Source organism: Gymnoscopelus microlampas (genome assembly GCF_963454915.1).
Source record: "Gymnoscopelus microlampas genome assembly, chromosome: 11".
Taxonomy (NCBI): Eukaryota; Metazoa; Chordata; class Actinopteri; order Myctophiformes; family Myctophidae; genus Gymnoscopelus; species Gymnoscopelus microlampas.
In genome coordinates this window covers 51,657,959-51,678,379 of record NC_139948.1, presented here as the reverse complement: position 1 = coordinate 51,678,379, position 20,421 = coordinate 51,657,959, and the positions used below count along the sequence as shown (strand labels likewise).

At 42.2% G+C, this 20,421-nt stretch overlaps 1 protein-coding gene across 1 annotated transcript in view; it reads right to left on the bottom strand.

The window, feature by feature from the left end:
• Nucleotides 1-20,101, bottom strand: part of LOC311054858 (interferon-induced protein 44-like) — a gene marked incomplete at its 5' end in the record, with an annotated part of 203,507 nt that extends 183,406 nt beyond the window's left edge. Inside the window, 4 exons of the mRNA XM_084070856.1 lie at nt 13,257-13,419; nt 13,609-13,752; nt 15,125-15,326; nt 20,082-20,101. Of these exons, the coding sequence (XP_083926982.1) occupies nt 13,257-13,419; nt 13,609-13,752; nt 15,125-15,326; nt 20,082-20,101 (529 nt within the window). The remainder of the gene's footprint in view (nt 1-13,256; nt 13,420-13,608; nt 13,753-15,124; nt 15,327-20,081) is intronic.
• Nucleotides 20,102-20,421: the final 320 nt, after the last annotated feature.

Below are 20,421 nucleotides of genomic sequence, written 5' to 3'. Positions count from 1 at the left end.
TGTTTACACATGTGCCTTGACTCATGAGGAACAAATCTGACCAGTAAGTCACTTTGACCAGTAAGCTCCTCCCTTAGATTATCCGCCATTTTGAGAAGTTTGAAAAATACTAGCAATTTGTTCTATTGACCAATATCTAAAATCCCAGTAAAAGAGAAGTTTGTATGTAAAAAAAAAAGTGAAGCCTTCATGAGCCAAAGAATATTGTAAAGTGTCACTCTTTCGGCTATGTGTGGGCGTACTGTGGCTCTGTGTGGGCGTAGGCTTGCCGGCCATCAACTCATCAACCCTCAAGGTATTTGAACCCTGGTCTTCTATTCACTCCACTCATCACCGGATCATTGCACAACCTCCCATGGTAGTAGTAGCATGACTCTTGCCAGTTGTATTTTCAAGGGAAGTTACTGGTCCGTTAATTCAAGTTTCCCCTAGAACTTCTGTTTGTGTTACCTAGTATTCCTAGTGTTGTGCTCCTGTGTTATCTGCAACTCAAACTCTTCTCCTCTGCTTCAGAACCCAGCTCACCTGTTCCACTGCCTGCCTACCTGCTCACTTCCACGCCACCAACCCCTACTTTCACCATGGTTGGGAATAAATAACCTTTAACTTGCTCCCTGCGTTCGGCTCTGCTTTTTGGTCCTCACTTTTGTAGTTTTTGAGGTCTCTGATCACGACTGTTTTGTGGTAACCGGTCTTGGGTCTTTGTTTTTTCCGGGTACAAAAGATTATGTAATGATCACTTTGTCCGTAAATGATAACACCACTTTTGAGGATTTTGTTTGTGTCTGTTGTTAGAATGAGATCTATGGTAGTTTGAGTTGAAACACATACCCTTGTGGGTTGGGTAATTAGCACATTGAGTGCCATAAACGGTCCGGACCGTTTTTGAGAATCCATGCGTCATGTGCCATAAACGGTCCGGACCGTTTTTGGCCCTTTTTTAAAAATATATTTTTCCCACGTGGGGCGCTCTAACGAAACTTTGGAATCATCCAAGGAGTCTCTGAGAAGGAGAGGCCGGATGTGGATCCATGTCAAAAATGCTTCCGGTCGGCTGCTCCAATGTTATCTCCTTGACTAAAAGCTTAATATCTCTACTTCTTTTTTCGAGACGCAATCGCTCTGCAATGGAGGATCGTGTTAGAAATATTATTGTTCCAGGCGTTAGTCGGGACCCTCCGCCGTCTCGCACGCACGCTTTGTTTACATGCACTTCCGCGTCGGGGCTTCTACAGGACGAAACATATCAACGTAAGTGGATGGAAGATATGCTGGCACTGAACGTACCCTATTTTAATAAACCTCTGGCACACAATGTGTTAGCTGATGGAGGGAGTGCATATCACGAAACCTACTGAAGGACCTGAACACGGATGCTTCTTTTCGGAGGTTGTCCGTGTTTCAGTCTCCGATAAGAATTGTCTCAGCACTGTCCTCCTTAGCTATAAGCACCTCTCAAGGGGTGCAGTACGTTAGTCCGACAGCGCATTCCTCCGACAGCGCAGCGCTCCGACGTTTCCAATACTAAACCCGAACCAAACCCGCACCCTAACCCTAACCGCACGCGGATGCCACATAGTCGGAGAAAAGGTCTGTCGGATTAACGCATGCCTCCCCCTCTCAAGTACATCATAGAAATCATTCTGATCAGGAGGTCTGTGTATGGTACTGACAGCACATGTTTAGCACTATCAAAAATTATCTCAACCCACACAGTTTCAATAGCTACATGAATCAGGTCAGAACGACTGATAAAGTTAGTGTCCTTATGTACATGCATACACCACCCCCATGTCTGTTCCTATCATTTCTGATGACTGAGTAGTTTTCTATTTCAATCTCAGAGTCCGTTAAAGAATCTTAATTATCACCATGGTCAGATGATTAAGCAGGTATGTCAAGCTTACCAGAGAGCTTGATTTTGAGCTTCTTAAAGCATAAGAGGCTATAATGATACATAAATACTTTATTTTCCTTTTCAGCCAGGTTTCATTTCACTATGACTATGGGTAATAAAATACGAAGAAAACTATTGCTTGAAATAAAGCACAATGTGTGCTTTATTTCAACTGATACATGTTTTTGTGCTGCACGAAATTATTTGTACACAATATTTATTCATAATATATTTGAAATAAGTATAATTCTAGTCCTTAGCTTAAGGAAGGAGCTTGAACTGTGCTATCAGGCCCAGGAGCCTTTGTGAAGGCCTCAAGAATGGTGGTGCCCTGTGCTGCAGCACCTAAAGCCCTTCCATTAAGACCCCACTGTTTTATTATGGGGCCAGGCTTCCAGCATGGACCCATATTGTTATTCGCATTATTCCATTTCTTCTTCTTCTTCTTCTTCTTCTTCTGCCGTTTTTGCCAGTTCTGGCTGAACCGTGCAGTCGCTTTTTATGAAACTCGGCCATATGGTAGATGGTCATGAAAAACGATCAAAAAATAAATCTCACAATCTTTCGTCAAAAGGTGGCGCTATAACACTCAGTTGAAAATGACAACTTTGAACAGGTACAACTCATGCCCTGTTTCACCTACAGCCATGAAACTTCGATGCACACATGCGTCTCCTCATGCTGAACAACTTTCACACTCTGACTTTTGACCTCTGACCTTTAGATCTCCCACCATTTTGAATTATATGAAAAACAGTTAAAACCTATCTCCTCCTGGGATTTTTGAGTAATCTGCACGAAACTTTTTACACATGAACTTTGGACCTATACCAAAAAACGTTTGCAAAATATCTTCCATAAGTGAAAAAATGAAGCTTTAATGAGCCAATGAATATTGCAGTTTTATGACAATTATTCATCTGCCCCTAACACATACATGCAGACTTACCATTCTTTGAAACTTTGCAGAAATGTAAAGGGCCATTCCAAATATCACTGAAACCAATCTTACTCCAATTGGTCAAACGGGGGCGCTATAGCAATTTTTTGAAAATTGAAACTTTAAACAGGCAAAAGTCATGCCTCGTTTGGCCGACAGCCATTAGACCTGCTTACACATGTGCCTTGACTAATGAGGAACACATCTATCACGTTGACCAGTAAGCACCGCCCTTAGATTGTCCGCAATCTTGAGCAGTTTGAAAAACACTTAAACCCAGGATTTTTCAGCTATTTGCGTGAAACTGTATGATCTGTGTGATCTCCTTTTTCACAGGTTCTTGTCTGTTGGTGGCTTCTCGCTTAAATGTGTGCCCCACAACCTGAAGGTCACCAGTTCAAGCCTCACTTGGTGCAGACTTCATCCAAGTTGCATTTCACACAACATGACTATCAATGAATACATCTGCAATTGTTAAAGATAACATGAAATACTTAATTGAGTGTTTTTTACATACAGCTGATCTACAATCTCACAACTTTTCAGATAGCAATGAGAGTATGTTTTTTCAATGTATAACATACTTCATTGTGAAAATAGCCAATGTACAATCTGACAACTTTTAATGGTTTGTGAGCTTGTAGATCGGCTACTTTCACTAATTTTGGTTCTGAGGAGATGTACAATTTCTTCATTGGTAAATGGTTTGTGAACGAGTGATCTTAGTGTTAGTGAAACAGGGGCTTGGGTCATGACAGAAGGCAAGAGTTTGTGATCCTCCACAGACAATATCAGCCTGGACAAAGATATAGCACTATAGGTAGTGTTGCAGCTACCTAAGAGTGCTTCATGACCGTAAGGTTGCCGGTTCAAGCCTCACTTGATGCAGACTCATTTAAGTTGAAATGCAAAAAAACATGACTCAATCTATTCCGTTTCCATGGCGCTCTCTCTCTCTCTTCAATCTATTCCATTTCCATGTCTTTCTCTTCAATCTATTCCGTTTCCATGTCTTTCTCTCTGTCTCTTCAATCTATTCCATTCGTCTCTCTCTATGTCTCTTCAATCTATTCCGTATCTCTCTCTCTCTCTCTCTCTCTCTCTCTCTCTCTCTCTCTCTCTCTCTCTCTCTCTCTCTCTCTCTCTCTCTCTCTCTCTCTCTCTCTCTCTCTCTCTCTCTCTCTCTCTCTCTCTCTCTCTCTCTCTCTCTCTCTCTCTCTCTCTCTGAGGGGTGGCCATAGCTGAGTGGTTAGGGAGCCAGAGACTCTGGTTGCCCCAGGTACGATTCCAGGCCAGGTCAGCAAATGTGTCGATGAAATGAAATTTGTCCCTGAGCAAGACTCTTAACCCCTAATTGCTCACAGGCACTCATTGGAAACAAGACCGCAAGGACTTTCATGAACTGACCTGTTAAAGGAATTATCATTTCTCTCTCCTGGCCCCATATTATCGCTGCTTGCAGCTATATTGTTGTTTGGAATCTGCACCGTGCAAAGTTCTGTTAAGTTGAGAAAGTTTATAGGGCCATTCAACCCAATAACTATATAGTTCACCATCGTTTTTAATTGTCTTCATAGTTGTTGTGCGGACTTAGGGTTAGGGTGGTTTAACCCTAAACCCTAAACCCTAAACCCTGTCAGACAGCAACACAGTTGGCTAAAAGATGATCTCCCTGCCAACTTCAGGTCATTGACTGTTATAAAAGTCATATTCACAGTTTGACGTAGGGCAGTCAATATAATTATACTTGATTACAATATTTCATAATACGTTTGTTGTGGCCTTGCATGTTAGCATGAACTTTAAACACCTCACTGAGTCACTGGACAGACTGACAATTCATACACAGTGTTTGTTTGTTTGTTTGTGTGTGTGGTATATAGCCCATATGGCTTATAGTTATGAAACAGTATGCAAGTAAAAACAGATTATTATTATAACAAATGTACTAAAAGCTAAAAGTAAGACTCAAAGGGTGTGTTGACTCAGACACACTGGCGTCTGCTAATCAATCAGGGACACTCAGCATAGCTGTGAAGTACAGTCATTTACATGTCTTTGTCTTATCATCCTGATCACACTCTGAGCAGGATATAGGAAGCAGATAGAGAGACAGTAGGCTACCATTTGCCAAATGTTCAAAGGACATGAAGGGGTGTCTTGTCACCCACAGGGTGACCCCCACCCCAAGAACTGTATTCAAATGTGATCCTACAGTATAAAGGTGACTGATATATGACTTGTGAAGGTAGTACGACCACGCCGTCAGGCTGTGCGGGAGATCAGGGCTCTGCCCTGGCTCTCTGCTGTTGCGATGCTGCTATGATGAATGAATAAATGGTGAATATGGAAACTCTGGGTCCGCGACGTCTCTCTTCTCCTCCACTTCTTATTACAACTAACCAGCCTGCTAACCGCAGTTTACTGCCTCATCTGACACGACACTTGGCGAACCAGCGGCTATTGTTGCTTTCCTTTACGGGAGCACTTTAGAGAAGAACCTGTGTGTTTTGAGGTGGCCGCGGGAGCGGGCCTGGCTGTGGAGGACGTTTGGTTCGGATCCGTGGGTCTTCCTACGACGAGGAGGACCACCGCGAAGCAAGCCGTGGAGACTTCAGAGCGACCTGGGTTTTCTACGCCTACGATGTGTGACCTCGCAGCGGCTGCTGTGATGACTGCGGCGGCCTCGGGTCCAGATCTTCTCTACTCTTCTCTGCTCTTCCCAGTGGTTGCTAGCGGAGTGCGCGGCTGTGAAGGCGGCTGTGCGGGGAACTTGCTGTGTAGGAGTTCCCCGTGGGGGGAGGAGGGGTGAGAATGGAGAGGCTATCTTTTTGGCTGGAAGACAAATACCATCTGGGACCTGCGCTCAGTTTTTTGCTGAGATGCGTGGACATTGAGAAAGAGACTACGAAAGCAACATTTTCGGATGGAACACTGACAATGCTGGACGAAAGGTTGTATTTATGAAGTGATAAAGTGATTTAAAACCGCGGAGCGTATTTTTGTTGCCGTGAGTGACAGTGTAAAGCGAGGATTTAGTTGTGACACTTTCTGGTCACATTTTATGTGAGTTTACTTTGTGGGTTGTTATTTCATTGAAGGTACACTCCTTTTTGTATCTGTATGTGGGCATCTCCGTTGGAGTTATCATGTGTAATTAATTGATACAATGTTAGCTTAGTGAAAAGCTTAAATGTTGTCTTTTGGTTACTAACTGGTGCTTGGCGTGAGGGGACATCGGTCGGAAGAGAAGTTTTATCGTTTGGTGAAATGTCTGATTCAATTGTAGACTGTCAGCTTTCAAAGTGTGTCGGCTGTGTAATATTTTATTCCAGAGTTTAAGCTTAACAGAGAGACCTGCACACTGATTTGGGAAGGGGAAATATATTTTGATGCGACGTGAGCATCCTATGTATTTTCTCTGAATAAGATTTTCTGAGTGTTTTATATTTTAAGCTTGTTTTATTTTTAAATAGTCCCAGTCTTTGCCTTCTGTGTCAGTCGAAAGTCATGTGACCCATGACGCACGCGACAGATGTTAGTCGATCCGTTACTAAATACTGATATTCTTGCTTGATTTGTGAAACAGTTTGTCTATTTTATTTTGAAATTGAATGTAAATCACTGTATGACTTTATTGTGTAATTTCGATGCCTGTATCTAAGTTGTTCTGTTCTGATGTGTTGTTTGTGTTGAATCGTACTGAATGTCTTTTGTTCTGTTTGGAGTCCAGCCATTGGTCTTGGGGGGTCGTAAGTAAGAGTTTGGAAGAATGTTATTTTTTGATGTTTTTTCTTGCAAACTGTTTTATTTAATATACTTGTTGCGAAAGACGTCAGAGTCTTTCGTGGGGGGAATATGTGGTATATAGCCCATATGGCTTATAGTTATGAAACAGTATGCAAGTAAAAACAGATTATTATTATAACAAATGTACTAAAAGCTAAAAGTAAGACTCAAAGGGTGTGTTGACTCGGGTGCAATACGTTAGTCCGACAGCGCATTCCTCCGACAGCGCATGCCTCCGACGTTTCCAATACTAACCCTGTACCAAACCCGAACCCTAACCCTAACCGCACGCGGATGCCACATAGTCGGAGAAAAGGGATGTCGGATTGTTGACTCAGACACACTGGCATCTGTTAATCAATCAGGGACACTCAGCATAGCTGTGAACTACAGTCATTTACATGTCTTTGTCTTATCATCCTGATCACACTCTGAGCAGGATATAGGAAGCAGATAGAGAGACAGTAGGCTACCATTTGCCAAATGTTCAAAGGACATGAAGGGGTGTCTTGTCACCCACAGGGTGACCCCCACCCCAAGAACTGTATTCAAATGTGATCCTACAGTATAAAGGTGACTGATATATGACTTGTGAAGGTAGTACGACCACGCCGTCAGGCTGTGCGGGAGATCAGGGCTCTGCCCTGGCTCTCTGCTGTTGCGATGCTGCTATGATGAATGAATAAATGGTGAATATGGAAACTCTGGGTCCGCGACGTCTCTCTTCTCCTCCACTTCTTATTACAACTAACCAGCCTGCTAACCGCAGTTTACTGCCTCATCTGACACGACACTTGGCGAACCAGCGGCTATTGTTGCTTTCCTTTACGGGAGCACTTTAGAGAAGAACCTGTGTGTTTTGAGGTGGCCGCGGGAGCGGGCCTGGCTGTGGAGGACGTTTGGTTCGGATCCGTGGGTCTTCCTACGACGAGGAGGACCACCGCGAAGCAAGCCGTGGAGACTTCAGAGCGACCTGGGTTTTCTACGCCTACGATGTGTGACCTCGCAGCGGCTGCTGTGATGACTGCGGCGGCCTCGGGTCCAGATCTTCTCTACTCTTCTCTGCTCTTCCCAGTGGTTGCTAGCGGAGTGCGCGGCTGTGAAGGCGGCTGTGCGGGGAACTTGCTGTGTAGGAGTTCCCCGTGGGGGGAGGAGGGGTGAGAATGGAGAGGCTATCTTTTTGGCTGGAAGACAAATACCATCTGGGACCTGCGCTCAGTTTTTTGCTGAGATGCGTGGACATTGAGAAAGAGACTACGAAAGCAACATTTTCGGATGGAACACTGACAATGCTGGACGAAAGGTTGTATTTATGAAGTGATAAAGTGATTTAAAACCGCGGAGCGTATTTTTGTTGCCGTGAGTGACAGTGTAAAGCGAGGATTTAGTTGTGACACTTTCTGGTCACATTTTATGTGAGTTTACTTTGTGGGTTGTTATTTCATTGAAGGTACACTCCTTTTTGTATCTGTATGTGGGCATCTCCGTTGGAGTTATCATGTGTAATTAATTGATACAATGTTAGCTTAGTGAAAAGCTTAAATGTTGTCTTTTGGTTACTAACTGGTGCTTGGCGTGAGGGGACATCGGTCGGAAGAGAAGTTTTATCGTTTGGTGAAATGTCTGATTCAATTGTAGACTGTCAGCTTTCAAAGTGTGTCGGCTGTGTAATATTTTATTCCAGAGTTTAAGCTTAACAGAGAGACCTGCACACTGATTTGGGAAGGGGAAATATATTTTGATGCGACGTGAGCATCCTATGTATTTTCTCTGAATAAGATTTTCTGAGTGTTTTATATTTTAAGCTTGTTTTATTTTTAAATAGTCCCAGTCTTTGCCTTCTGTGTCAGTCGAAAGTCATGTGACCCATGACGCACGCGACAGATGTTAGTCGATCCGTTACTAAATACTGATATTCTTGCTTGATTTGTGAAACAGTTTGTCTATTTTATTTTGAAATTGAATGTAAATCACTGTATGACTTTATTGTGTAATTTCGATGCCTGTATCTAAGTTGTTCTGTTCTGATGTGTTGTTTGTGTTGAATCGTACTGAATGTCTTTTGTTCTGTTTGGAGTCCAGCCATTGGTCTTGGGGGGTCGTAAGTAAGAGTTTGGAAGAATGTTATTTTTTGATGTTTTTTCTTGCAAACTGTTTTATTTAATATACTTGTTGCGAAAGACGTCAGAGTCTTTCGTGGGGGGAATATGTGGTATATAGCCCATATGGCTTATAGTTATGAAACAGTATGCAAGTAAAAACAGATTATTATTATAACAAATGTACTAAAAGCTAAAAGTAAGACTCAAAGGGTGTGTTGACTCGGGTGCAATACGTTAGTCCGACAGCGCGTTAGTCCGACAGCGCATTCCTCCGACAGCGCATGCCTCCGACGTTTCCAATACTAACCCTGTACCAAACCCGAACCCTAACCCTAACCGCACGCGGATGCCACATAGTCGGAGAAAAGGGATGTCGGATTGTTGACTCAGACACACTGGCATCTGTTAATCAATCAGGGACACTCAGCATAGCTGTGAACTACAGTCATTTACATGTCTTTGTCTTATCATCCTGATCACACTCTGAGCAGGATATAGGAAGCAGATAGAGAGACAGTAGGCTACCATTTGCCAAATGTTCAAAGGACATGAAGGGGTGTCTTGTCACCCACAGGTTGACCCCCACCCCAAGAACTGTATTCAAATGTGATCCTACAGTATAAAGGTGACTGATATATGACTTGTGAAGGTAGTACGACCACGCCGTCAGGCTGTGCGGGAGATCAGGGCTCTGCCCTGGCTCTCTGCTGTTGCGATGCTGCTATGATGGATGAATAAACCGAATCATGATAGAACCTGGGAACCTGATGTCTCTTCTCCTCTACTTTTATTACCACCAACCAGCCGGGTAACCGCAGTTTATGCCTCAATTACACGACATGTGTTTGTGTGTTTGTTTGTTTGTTTGTATTGTATGCATTGTATGTATTGTATGTATTGTATGTATTGTATGTATGTATTGTATGTATTTATTTATTCATTCATAATCAGTGCTAAATAGCTCTATATTCCTTTATTCCGCAATCATTGCCAGCATATATCGTGTTTATTTCAGTAGCAGGGATCTCCCAGTCTTTCAACCTTTTTGGTAAACAGAAAATATATTTTAAAGACGGGACACCAATTTTATCCAGTCAGGGGAGAGAACTCATACAGAGATAAGATGTTTATTGTCCTTTTATGGAACATACAACACATTTTTTTGTAGCGCACTTAAAACAAATAGCAGCATCAACAAAGAAATACAGATAGATAGAGAAACATAACGCCACAAACTAGTCCGTCGTTATCATAGTCTGTTGTCAAAAGAGAACAGAGTTTGTGTGTGTGTGTGTGTGTGTGTGTGTGTGTGTGTGTGTGTGTGTGTGTGTGTGTGTGTGTGTGTGTGTGTGTGTGTGTGTGTGTGTGCATTATTTTAGTGTACTGTACTTTACTGTAAAATGACATTGTGTGTTTGTTTACATGGCTACCTTGCTGAATACGGCTAAAGGCAAGCACTGCAGAATTGATTGATTTAATTAATTAGTTGATTTGCCTGACACTGTCTATGATTGATAGCAGTGGTTATATTAAAACAATTACAGACCACTGAATTTAGTGATTGATTGTTTGATATATGTAGCTAATTACACACTATAAATAAATGAGAGAAATTTGTGAAATACAAAAGAATAGAAAGACAATCAATGAAGGAAATTGTAAAATTTGTGGAAGAACTGAGAAAAAAAGGAGTGATGAATTGAAAGTGGTTGTTAAGTTGGTTATAGGGTGTAATATGTGAGAGTGATATATCACTGCTAGGGTGGTGCCTGGGTATTGGTATATTAGGTGTGTGCAAAGGTGTAGTAGATGGCCAATTCAAAGATGACAACCTGGACAATGCTTCCAAGTTAACAGATAGCTTTAATTAGAGTTTATATAAACAATAAACAATATGCAACTCAACATAAAGCAAATAGGCAGGTAATTTCTTTCACTACAAACACTACCAGCGGTGTCAACTAATACAAACTAGCACATTTTCAAAATAAAGCAAATACACATACAGTAATTATAGTAATCTCTATAAGACATTGTTTGAGTTAAATACTCCATGGTGAGAGTATTTAAACCAGTATTGGGAGTTTTCCAACCGAAAAAGGCTAGTTAACATTCTCAAAGTATGCTGAGATAGAGAAGGTGTTTCCAAGAAGGACTTTTCTTAATTAATTATTAAAGCAATTTTGGATTAAAGCAATTATTTGGATTATGTGGTTATTTTCTCATTAATTTGTTTGTATTACCTATGGAATTTTAATTACGTTGTGTACCACAAAATTGACTGAAATAAACTAAACTAAACTTAAACTAAATTAAAAAAAAAAAAATTTTATCCCACGATTTTGTAACCCTTTTTTTACACCCGGTGCCAATTTTCTAAGTGATCCTTGGCACTACACTCCCCTCACCAGCCTAGGGAGGCCAGGGCCGAGCTCATGCCTCCTTCAATGCATGAGAGCCAACTGACCTTCTTATCACCTGACAGGGCAGAAGTTTCCCTGGTTGGACGTAGCGCGTGGAAGGAACACGTTCTTCCAACCAGTTCCCTTCCCCTCCATCAGGCGCCCCGGCTGTCATGGGGGAGGCATTATAGTGACCAGGATTACTAACTACCCTGAGAGACATGGGGAGAACATGCAAACTCCACACAGAGTGGGCCCTTTCGCCAACCCCACCTAGGGTATGGGCGCTGATGCACCCACAGCGTCCCCGGCGGGAATCGAAGCCAGGACCTTCTTGCTGTGAGGCGACGGCGCTACCGACTGCGCCACCGTGCCCCCTTATATATATAATATATTTATACTTTTTACTATGTGTTTGTGTATTTTGGTTTTGGAACATTCATTTGTAATTGCAACAGTCAAAGATATCTCATTGATAGCAGGAGTTAAACCATGGCACGGTAAGTACAGAATAGAGTCCTACACATACTGGATCACATCTGCACTGACTTGATTGAAAAAAGAATCACGTTTTGGTCGTTATGATCTCGTGTACGAGCAAAGTGTGTGTTTTTTATGTTTTTTTGTTTTTGTTTTTATAAAGTCAGTGCAGAGGTGACCCAGTGTGCTCAAGGTTCAGGTTGTTCTTTACATCTTGTGTACAGGTACACAAGATGGTTTATTTCAGTCAATTAAGCAGCATAGGTGATAATAGTAAAGAGAAAGAGAGATAAAACTTCAGCAAAAAGAGGCAATAGGCTAATACTAAAAAGATGATTTGGTCAGTGTATGTGCATTGCATATTATATAAGCCATCGGCTTGTGTGCAGGGCTCGTTTTTACTTATTTGATGTACTTTTTGGGGCTTTTGGATTCCCTGCACCACAGAAGAGAGCCAAGCAGTTTGGTCAGGTGTGCATGTTGTAACTACACAACCTTGTCATTTATAGATCCTGAATCAATCCGGGTGCATTTCTCCTTTCCGACATGTCGCCTTTCCGACGTTGACGAACCCTATACCTAACCCTAACCCTAACCCTAACCGCACGCGGAAGCCACTAGTCGGAGTGGTGAGATGTCGGAATGGAGAGTGTGCATTTCTCCTTTCCGACATGTCGCCTTTCCGACGTTGACGAACCCTATACCTAACCCTAACCCTAACCCTAACCGCACGCGGAAGCCACTAGTCGGAGTGGTGAGATGTCGGAATGGAGAGTGAACACCAATCAATCCAACCATGCATCATTGAATCATACTGGATTTATCAAACTGTGTCACTCACAAGTTATACAAGTGGCTCATCTTATTTTACAGAGGCGCCCTGCTGATTTATATCTAAGCACATGTCTATGTCATCCATCTCTGGCTGTCTGATCTCACTGTCCCACAGTAATAGTCAAATATTTGTATTCATGTAACTTAGAAGAGTGTACAGATGGAACCAAATAGACACCAGTTAATGTTGTTCCATGTGTACACTGTTAGTTGTTAAATTAATACAAAGGCTTTTACTATGCATCTAAATGAAGCAGATATACTACAACATCTTATACTACAAGTATTTTCCAAGGTAAATCATCTGTAGCAGTGCAGTCAGTATCAGAACATCAATGTCATCTTTCAGGTCGGTTTCTACATGGTAGTTCTTCACAGGAAAGATGTGCTTCATTGGAATACCCACTGTGTCACTGACCTCCTTCATCTGTGTTGAGAGTAAATTGCAGTTAACATTCAACAGAGATTAACAGGTGGTTGAATAATCTTGTTTAAAACTTCCAATATTCTCACCTTTTCCTGCACATTCTCGCATTTGTAGACATGTTGTACATCCAAAGAACTGGCCTCATCAATTTTGGTGAGAATGCAGATCTGTGGAATGCCTGTCAAAAGTGCAGAAACATACTCAGCCCAGCATGTTTCTTTCTTTCTTTCTTATGTGACAATGGCACTGAGGCATAATCATTCTTATATACTGTAGTTATACCACACTAATCATTTGTTGTTGTTGTTTTAGAAAGACAACAATAAGTTCACAATAACCTTTTGAGAACAAATCATCAAGCTAAAATGTTAGATGCAAAAATTACCCATGTTGTCTGCAATGTCTTTCATCTTCTTCATGGAATGTAGGGATGAAGGGGTAATTTGGTCAGCAGGAATGACCAGAACCAGAACATGAGGTTTGTCCTCTAGAGTGGGGTTAGGGTTGTAGAGAGGATCCTTATCTGATATCGCTGATACATGATCAAACTGTACAAGAATTTAAAAAATAAATAAAAATAAAAGGTAAAACAAATAATAATAATAATACATTGGCATGGAAAAATATGTAGGTTTTTATAAAATATGTTTTTTTAATTCTTAATTTGTGTTAATGATGACATGTTATCATTAAAACACATTAAGGAATCATGAGTGTGGTACATGCAGTCATTTTACCGTGTAACCATCCTTGACACGACCTTCCAGAGCCTTCTTAATGTCAGCTTCATGAACTCCTGTATCACTCCCAAGGCCCACGATGTCATTGAACACGAAGGGGAAGTTTTGTTTGTTTACTTTTTTGATTTTATGGGTTTGATACTGTAAAAGCATGAACAGAACTGTATAAGACAGTGCTTGTAGCCAAGGCTTCTAGCATCTTCATCACACAATGTAACAGACAGAGTCACAGTTTGCATTGCCTTGCTGTGCGTCCAAGCAGCTCTCCCCCCTCCCCCACTCGCTGATACTTGGCTGCAGTGAGTACCTCTGATGGCCCATCGGCTCCCCAGCTGTGGAATGTTCTGGCTGATTGGCTCGTTAACAGTCTATTCAACTACTTAGTCGAGTAGTAATGGCTATACTCTTTGATCCTCACACAGGAGTCAGCCTAGCTCTCTCTCTCTCTGTCTGTCTGTCTGTCTGTCTGTCTGTCTGTCTGTCTGTCTGTCTGTCTGTCTGTCTGTCTGTCTGTCTGTCACACGCGCACACACACACACACACACACACACACACACACACACACACACACACACACACACACACACACACACACACACACACACACACACACACACACACACACACACACAGTGCAGTGCAGTGCAGTGTTATGAAAATAACTGGTCCCTGTAAAGTTGGTTAAAGCAAAGAGATGTCAGGTGTCTGGAAGCAGCAAGTGATTTAGATGAAATGTCATGCTGGCTACACCATGTAAATTTGCCATTTTGGATATTTTTGAAAATATAAATTATAATAATGGTAATAGGTAGTTAGAAGCATGAATCATATATGTGTTAAAAAGTTATAAATGTATCAAAGCTGCTTATTTTATTTCTCAGGAGCTTGCCCAGTGAAATCCTCAGTATTAATTGAACTCAGAGCGTATTTAACATTCAATCTGGGAAAGCATCTGTGTCATTTTAAGATTTATTTAGCTATTCAAAAATAGCAGATCTACAAGCTCATAGTGCGGCACTGAGTGCCGCACGATGAGCTTGTAGATCTAAAAAGACACATTATGCGTTTCTGGATTGAATGCTTCTTACAAATTGCATTTTGTTTTAATGTCAATAATTAAAGTAGCTATTCTTCTTCATAATAACATGTTTTAAAGGTGATATACTGTAGTTAGTAGCAGTGACTGAGACAACAGACTGAAAAACAATGCTGTATAACTGAATGCGTGTGAGCGCACATGCGTGTCCACAACTGGTTTCGGCCCACATCAAGTCACCATTTGACCAATGTGGCCCGGACCCCAAAATGAGTTTGACACCCCTGGTGTATAGTATACACAGTAACACTGTACAAAGTATACACAGCTTAAGTGTACTGTATCATACAACTTAAGTGTATACACTGTATACACTTAAGTTGTATGATACAGTATACTAAACAGAGCATGTATATATTAAGTAAATTACAAATTACTTTCACTCGTAGATACACTGAAACAAAATATGTTACATACTTTAGTGGTGTAACTTATATCACCAGCAATAGCATCCACAGGTGCACCCTGGGTCATTCTCCCCCGTAAGATGCTGCTGACAGAGTTGATGAAGCTGGACTTGCCAGATCCTACTGGTCCAAGGAGCAAGATCCTCACGTGTTTGATGTTCTTATTTTCAGGGTGGAATTTCTTCACAATGTCAAGCAGTGTGCCTTTGTTTCTGAAGAAAAATGAAATAGTGGACAAATAATTGTAATCTTTAAGCAGATAACCTAAGCAAGTGGTGTATGGATGTTTACCAGGAAGTCATTGATACACTTTAAGTACAATGTTATTTGCTCAGAAATTGACCAATGATTCCAAGTGTTACATCACTATGGTTTCAATGTCACATTCATGAATAAGGCCATAGGTCTTGTATGATACCATATAAGGCATACAACATTTGAAGATGTCTCCTTCATAATCTAGGATTACTGCACTCCAGGCGCAATATAACAGAATGCTCCGACATTATGTCTGCCACACAAGATAAAAGACAACTAATTAGACATTATAAGACTTTATAAAATAGACAGGAGGGATTTCAGAAAAAAGGCCTTCTATAAGGAGATTAGCGGCATTTGGGGGTAAAAGTTGGGAACAAAGCCATTTTACATAATTCAAGGGTGCTGAATCAGAAAAACACTGTTCCCAAGCAAAATTCTTAGTGCTTAACCTCCTAATTTGCATATCAAAATGGCTGCCGATTTTGAAGTATTTCTTAAATAACTCTATAACCAAGCAATCAAATCTGACAAATAAAGTGTATATATTTATATTCTGAGGGTCAGACAATGTGTGGAAGGTATTTATAATGTAATAGATGTATATAATGTAAATAAATATGCAAATTAGAGGCCACTATTACAGAAAACGGTTTCGTACTTAAAGTGATCCATCCGCATCCCCCTTATTATTACTCTCCGCAGGAGAGTTTTGTTTTCACTTTCTAAATATGACACACCGATTGGTCAAGCCTCACGTGACACGTGACAATACGGTGAAATATTGTATAAATACATGGCGTCACTTTGGCAGTGTCTTTGCCACTGCCAAAGTGACGTAAGACAGGAACCATCACGAAATGGCTGCATGGCTGATACATAATTGGCAAATAGGACAGATAGGACACTTATATAGACAGGAGGGATATGACACTTACACAGACAGATAGGACACTTATAGTACACAGACAGGACGGATAGGACACTTATACAGACAGGACGGATAGGACACTTATACAGACAGGACGGATAGGACACTTACACAGACAGGACGGATAGGACACTTACACAGACAGGACGGATAGGACACTTACACAGACAGGACGGATAGGACACTTACAGTATACAGACAGGACGGATAGCACACTTACAGTATACAGACAGGACGGATAGGACACTTATACAGACAGGAGGGATAGGACACTTACACAGACAGGACGGATAGGACACTTACATAGACAGGACGGATAGGACACTTATACAGACAAGACGGATAGGACACTTATACAGACGGATAGGACACTTATACAGACAGGACGGATCGGACACTTATACAGACAGGATGGATAGGACAGTTAGAACATAAGAATTAGAACATTCCCAACATTCCCAACACAAGTCTGGTAAGAGTGAGGTAAGACAGGAACAATCACGAAATGGTTGAGAAATGGCGGATACTGTAACAATTGGATAGGACACTTACACAGACAGGACGGATAGGACACTTACACAGACAGGACGGATAGGACACTTACATAGACAGGACGGATAGGACACTTATACAGACAGGAGGGATAGGACACTTATACAGACAGGACGGATAGGACACTTATACAGACAGGAGGGATAGGACACTTATACAGACAGGACGGATAGGACACTTATACAGACAGGAGGGATAGGACACTTATACAGACAGGACGGATAGGACATTTATACAGATAGAACATTCCCAACAGCGGAGAGTTGTGCTCCGAGGAGCACTTTTTCTAGTTTTATTTTATTTCTACTTATCTGTATTTTTACCATCCTTAGGACATCTAAAATAAATATTTAGATGATGTAAAAATCCTGGTACATTTGGCCCCTGATGACCAAAAAATAAATGTGACGTTCCATAAATATGCTATCATGGGGATTTCTGCCTTGTATAACTCACCCCCAGGAGGAGTTAGAGCCACAGAACTGGTACTGATAACTGAACACAAACTACTTTCAACACAACTATATAGAGTGGGATGGGGATGGCTATAGGTACACACCAACAGGGAAAAAAAACTATTGGTCGTGCACACACAAACTATTGGTCGTGTACACAGTGGTTAATCCCAATGGTCTGAGTATCTACAGGGCTGACAAGGGACTAGTACAGCCTAGTACAACCTAATAGAGCCTAGTACAACCTAGTCTTAACTAGTCCAGTCTGTTCCATGCTAGTATAGCCTATATCGCCGTCCCCTAGTCTGTTCCATCAAAAGGCTGGACTAGGCTATGGGTGTACTAGGCTTTACTGTTGTAGACTCTACTGGTCTCTAATAGACTGTTTTAAATTCCAGAAGGCTGTGCTGGTCTGTACAACGCTATATTAGGCTGTACAAGGCAGATCTGTACTATGGTCTACAAAGGTTCATGCAAAACTATTGCTCGTGCACACACAAGCTATTGCCCGTGTACACAGTGGTTAGTCCCAATGGTCTGAGTATCTACAGGGCTGACAAGAGCCTAGCACAGCCTAATAGAGCCTATTAGAGTCTAGTACAGCCTAGTACAGCCTAATCTATCCTAGTCCAGCCTTATCAGTCCTAGCATAGCCTTGTACCCCCTCCCCTATTCTGTTCTCCCAAAAGGCTGGACTAGGCATGGGTGTACTAGGCTGTACTATACTAGATTCTACTGGTCTATAATAGGCTGTTTTAAGCTCTAGTAGGCTGTGCTAGGCTGTACTAGGCTCTATTAGGCTGTGCAAGGCAGATCTGTACTATGGTCTACAAAGGTTCATGCAAAACTATTGCTTGTGCACACACAAGCTATTTCCCGTGTACACAGTGGTTAGTCCCTATGGGTTGAGGATCTACAGGGCTGACAAGAGCATAGTACAGCCTAATAGAGCCTATTAGAGTCTAGTACAGCCTAGTACAGCCTCATCTATCCTAGTCCAGCCTTATCAGTCCTAGCATAGCCTGGTACCCCCTCCCTGTTATGTTCTCCCACCAGGCTGGACTAGGCTAGACCTGGGTGTACTAGGTTTTACTGTACTAGTCTCTGCTGGGCTCTAATAGTCTGCTTTCAGCTCTAGCAGCCTTTGCTAGGCTTTACTGGGCTCTATTAGGCTATAGAAGGCAGTACTTTACTTTGGCCTACAAATGTTCATGCAAAACTATTGCTCGTGCACACACAAGCTATTGCCCGTGTACACAGTGGTTAGTCCCTATGAGTTGAGGATCTACAGGGTGGACAAGAGCCTAGTACAGCCTAATAGAGCCTATTAAGGCGGCTTTCCATATGCATGGCCTCCCCCCACACCACACCACACCGACCACTTGTGCCTCGGTTTCCACTACAATGAAGTGGGTAGAGTGGTGTGTAAGTGGTACTAAACTGGTGCCTAAAAAGTACCCAGTCCTGGGTAGGTCTGAGCTAGGCCAAGCTGGGCCACGTGCACAGGTGATTTGCATTTGTATACAGGACAGTTGGCCACTCACCTACATTCCATTGTTAGGCAAAAATGTACATTACAAATGAGTGTGAATGACCGGAGTCTGCTACTCATACCTGTGGATTTGAGCAGGGGTACTTTTGTGTAATGGAAACGGTAGATATTTTGTGCCACTTTTGCAGAGTTGTGCTTCTACTATACTGCGGCCTCCTGTAGGAAGGCAACATATGCATGCATGCATGCATGCACGCGCACGCACACACACACACACACACACACACACACACACACACACACACACACACACACACACACACACACACACACACACAGTGATGTTACACATGATTGTATGGGACCAGATTTAACTAGCCTTTTTATACCTTTTTTAGAAGAGGATTAACTGCCTTAAATGCTCCGTCGATCAGACACCAGTGTGCCCTTCAAAGAATTGCATTCAAGATGGCTTCATACTAGGGCATTCACCGAATAGTCAAATACTCGAATATTCGAATATCAAAGGCACTATTCGACGTTGAAAACCGACGTTGAATAATCGCTATTATTTTAATTATTTTTGTGGGGATTTTTTAATGGTTTACAGCTTGGATAGATAGGCAGTCAGAAGAATGAGTTGTCACTGCCCTCTAGTGGATGCATTGGTTAATGCTCTATACTGACGTCATGTGTCACCTGACTCACCTAACCATTGGGACAAACGCTTGACGCGGCAAAGAAAAACATGGAGCAGGAAAAAGAGCCGGAGAAAGAGGCAGAGAAAAATGCGACTGACACTGCTAGAAATAAAACATCAAAAGCGTGGAAATACTTTAAAAGAGAAGGTAACACTGTGACCTGCAAAATATGTAAGGCCAAGCTAAAATATCACAGCAGTACCAGCAGTATGCTCAACCACTTGACCACGCACCCGTCGGTGCCAAGCACAAGCAGCTGTAGCTCAGCCGACCGCAGCGGCAATGCGAGCCGACAAGAAAAGTGTCAACAAAGGCAGACCACAATCGGAGAATTCTCCAAACGTCCCGTCACCGACAGCAGAAAAAAGAAAATAACAAGTCTTTTAGTCGACTTCATTGTTAAGGATGTAAGACCACTGGCTGCAGTGTCGGGAAGGGGCTTTAAGGACATCATCAAATTCTTTGACGTTATCCCCTCACATGCTACAATATGGAAAACCATCAACCTCCACTATGATCAACTGCGTGCGCAATTAGAAGTTGATTTGAAAGATCCGAGTGTTTCACTCACCACAGACCTCTGGACCTCTCCCACCATGGAGCCATATATCACCGTGACAGCGCATTATCTCACCGACGACTGGGAGATGCATGCAAAGGTCCTCACTACCTGCTTAATGCCAGAGAGGCATATGGCTGTCAACATAGCCAAAAGGATGACGGATACAATCAAAGAGTGGGGCCTGAAGGTGTTCTGCGTTGTACACGATAATGCCAGCAGCATGAACCTAGCGATGAGTTTGTGTGCGGAGATCCCAGAAGACCTTGGCTGCACTGGCCATACATTACAGTTGGCAGTTAAGGCAGGGTTGGATTTACCCGAAGTAGCCAGAACCATCGATGCGGCCAGGCGAGTGG